Genomic DNA, 2500 nt, shown 5'->3' with positions numbered 1-2500 from the left:
TGTTTAGCCCCCTGGCCTAGATTCTTCATGTTGTCAAGAGGGGAATTCCACACTCTTACAGAGAAACAACAGCATCAATATGACTCATCGTCATCTGTCTACCAACCTCCTCTCTCTTTGTCCCCCCTGGGAACACCACTGCTAGTGTGCCCTTGAGTAAGGCACTTAGCCCTAACTTGACCTAGTGGATAGTGAGTTGGACTGGTGATCAGGAAGGTCATGAGTTCAAATCCCTCCTGAGAACACCACCACTAGTGTGCCCTTGAGTACTGCGGGGTACACACATAAGGATTTTTTGGCCGGTTTTGGACCGATTTTCGGATGTCTGAAAACGACAGAAAACGCTCCGGTTATCAGATGGATCTTAACATTTTCCTATAACAGAATCCTGGGGTGTGAGGTGTGTTAAGAGTCAATTCTCTTCAATTGTGCAATCAACTCTCCCGACAACCTGCTCGGAAAATGGGCGTGGCCGGCAATCGTAAATGTGAAATGCGTTCAATACTTCTGACCAGAAACCATTAGGGTTGCCAGATTGTTTGGTGAAATTAGCGGTTTTAGAGAGAAATCTCACGTGAACCCATCGTTTTTAATATTGCCTTTATGGATATGATTTTGTTTGTGGTTTATTTTCTCTTATTGACATGGCTTGGGAAACGAGACTAGAGAGTTTGGAGTCTGTCGTAACGAAAATCTTTATGTCTGTGGGGTGCTGAAATGGGGAAATTGGCGCACACCACACACAACACGATCAAGGCTGTTCAAATCCAAGATTTTGTTTCTTCATGTGTGGGGTCTTTCTCAGATAAGATTTCTGTTAAGATTTAGAAATTCCTTATGTGTGTACCCCGGGCACATAGCCCTAAGATACTCCAGGGAGACTGATCCTGTAATCTCTAATTGTAAGTCGCTTTGGATAAAAGAGTCTGCTAAATATATATATATTTTTAAATATACCTACACGTGAAACAATGAAACAAAACCTCCACGAATAAGAATAAACAAAACAGGCGTCTCCCTTCTACCTTAATAGTCTGTGGCAGGGCGGATCAGAAAAACTAAATAAGTAAACCAATACTCATCGCCCTGCCAACCAAAGAACTAAAGGACACAAAAAAATTCTCAAGGAGAAAACCAACAAACCAAAACCCAACAAAGTCAAAGAAGTTCAACCAAAAAGAGGCAATCAAACACAAAACTAAAAGGTGGGCGTGTGAAGAGCAACCAAACACTTCCCCTACTGTAGTCTTCTGAAGGGCCATCAGCCACAGGTGCCTCAGCTACAGGACTGTTTGTTGACTTGAAAAAAGATTGGCTAGGGTGTTCGCTCTTGGTGTTCATGGTATTCATGTTATGCCAATCTATCCAGCTGTCACTGACAGTGTGGTCAGAGATGACACAGAGGATAACCAGTACTAACATGGGGACTTTGTGAGTTTCCAACATGGAATATGTGACACGTTCTAATGCTTCCTCATATCGGGATCAGACTTTTCTTTCAAAAAATGTGAATACATTTCTGTGTTGTTGATAATCAATGACACACTCGCTAGTCAACTAACACAGCTTGTTTTGTGAGCCTGCTAACAATGTAAAGTAGTGTTATAGTTAACTAGGTAGCAGTGGGGATTACTCACCGAATCCATTGCATTGCAATACTTTGGCTTGACTAGCGGGTTTGTGTCGTGATTCTCAACAATGTTGAAACGTAGTTCTGTGTTTCAAAAGAAAAGTCTGAACATTTTCATTGGTTGCCGATATGAGGACCAAAGCATTAGAACGTGTCACATACACACAAGTACACACACACACACACACACACACACACACACACACACACACACACACACACACACAAAACGCCATTCCATATTCCACTGCTAAATATTTTGACCTGTTACAAAATCTCAATAATAAATATTGATTACAACTTCAAGAATGTGAGTATCATGGACATTATAGAAACTGTCCTTTCAAAACAAAGGGGTTTTTAAGTCCTGACAGAGATTATTTTATAGAATTCTTTTTTTTTTTTATGGTGGATGTAGCATGTGGCATAGCGTTTGATAGTTTCACTAGTGAGTAAATAATGGATCATGACCTTTGACCTCCACAACTCTACCACTCATGATGCTGTCTGAGGACGTGGCTCACGCTCTATCTGTGGTGCTCAACGTTATGATCTCCCCCTCCCTCTCTCTCTCTCCCTCCCTCCCTCCCCCCACCCTGGCTCTCTCTCTCTCCCTCCCTCTCTCTCTCTCCCTCTCTCTCTCTCCCTCCTCCCCCCTACCTCCCTGGCCCCCTCCCCCCCTCCCTCCGTCCTCCTCTAGGTAGTGGTGTATGGTGATGGTTCGGGGGTGCCTGTGTCTCTGAGGGACTGGGCGTTGGTGGACTACGACCACCTGTGGCAGCAGGGACGCCACTACACCACCCCCCACTGCATCGCTGAGACCTACCAGGCCCTCTCACTGAGGGTCAAAGAGTGAGTGAGTGAGTGTGT

At 44.2% G+C, this 2500-nt stretch overlaps 1 protein-coding gene across 1 annotated transcript in view; it reads left to right on the top strand.

The window, feature by feature from the left end:
- The window catches only part of LOC308169388 (circularly permutated Ras protein 1), an 11860-nt gene that overhangs the window by 4904 nt on the left and 4456 nt on the right, over nt 1–2500 (top strand). The window contains 1 exon segment of the mRNA XM_080544071.1: nt 2331–2482. Coding sequence (XP_080400197.1) covers nt 2331–2482 — 152 coding nt within the window.

The sequence above is a fragment of the Nansenia antarctica genome (assembly GCF_963989245.1).
Source record: "Nansenia antarctica genome assembly, chromosome: 13".
NCBI lineage: Eukaryota > Metazoa > Chordata > Actinopteri > Argentiniformes > Microstomatidae > Nansenia > Nansenia antarctica.
Note: the sequence above shows the minus strand (reverse complement) of the source record. Positions and strands in the feature narration are given on the sequence as shown.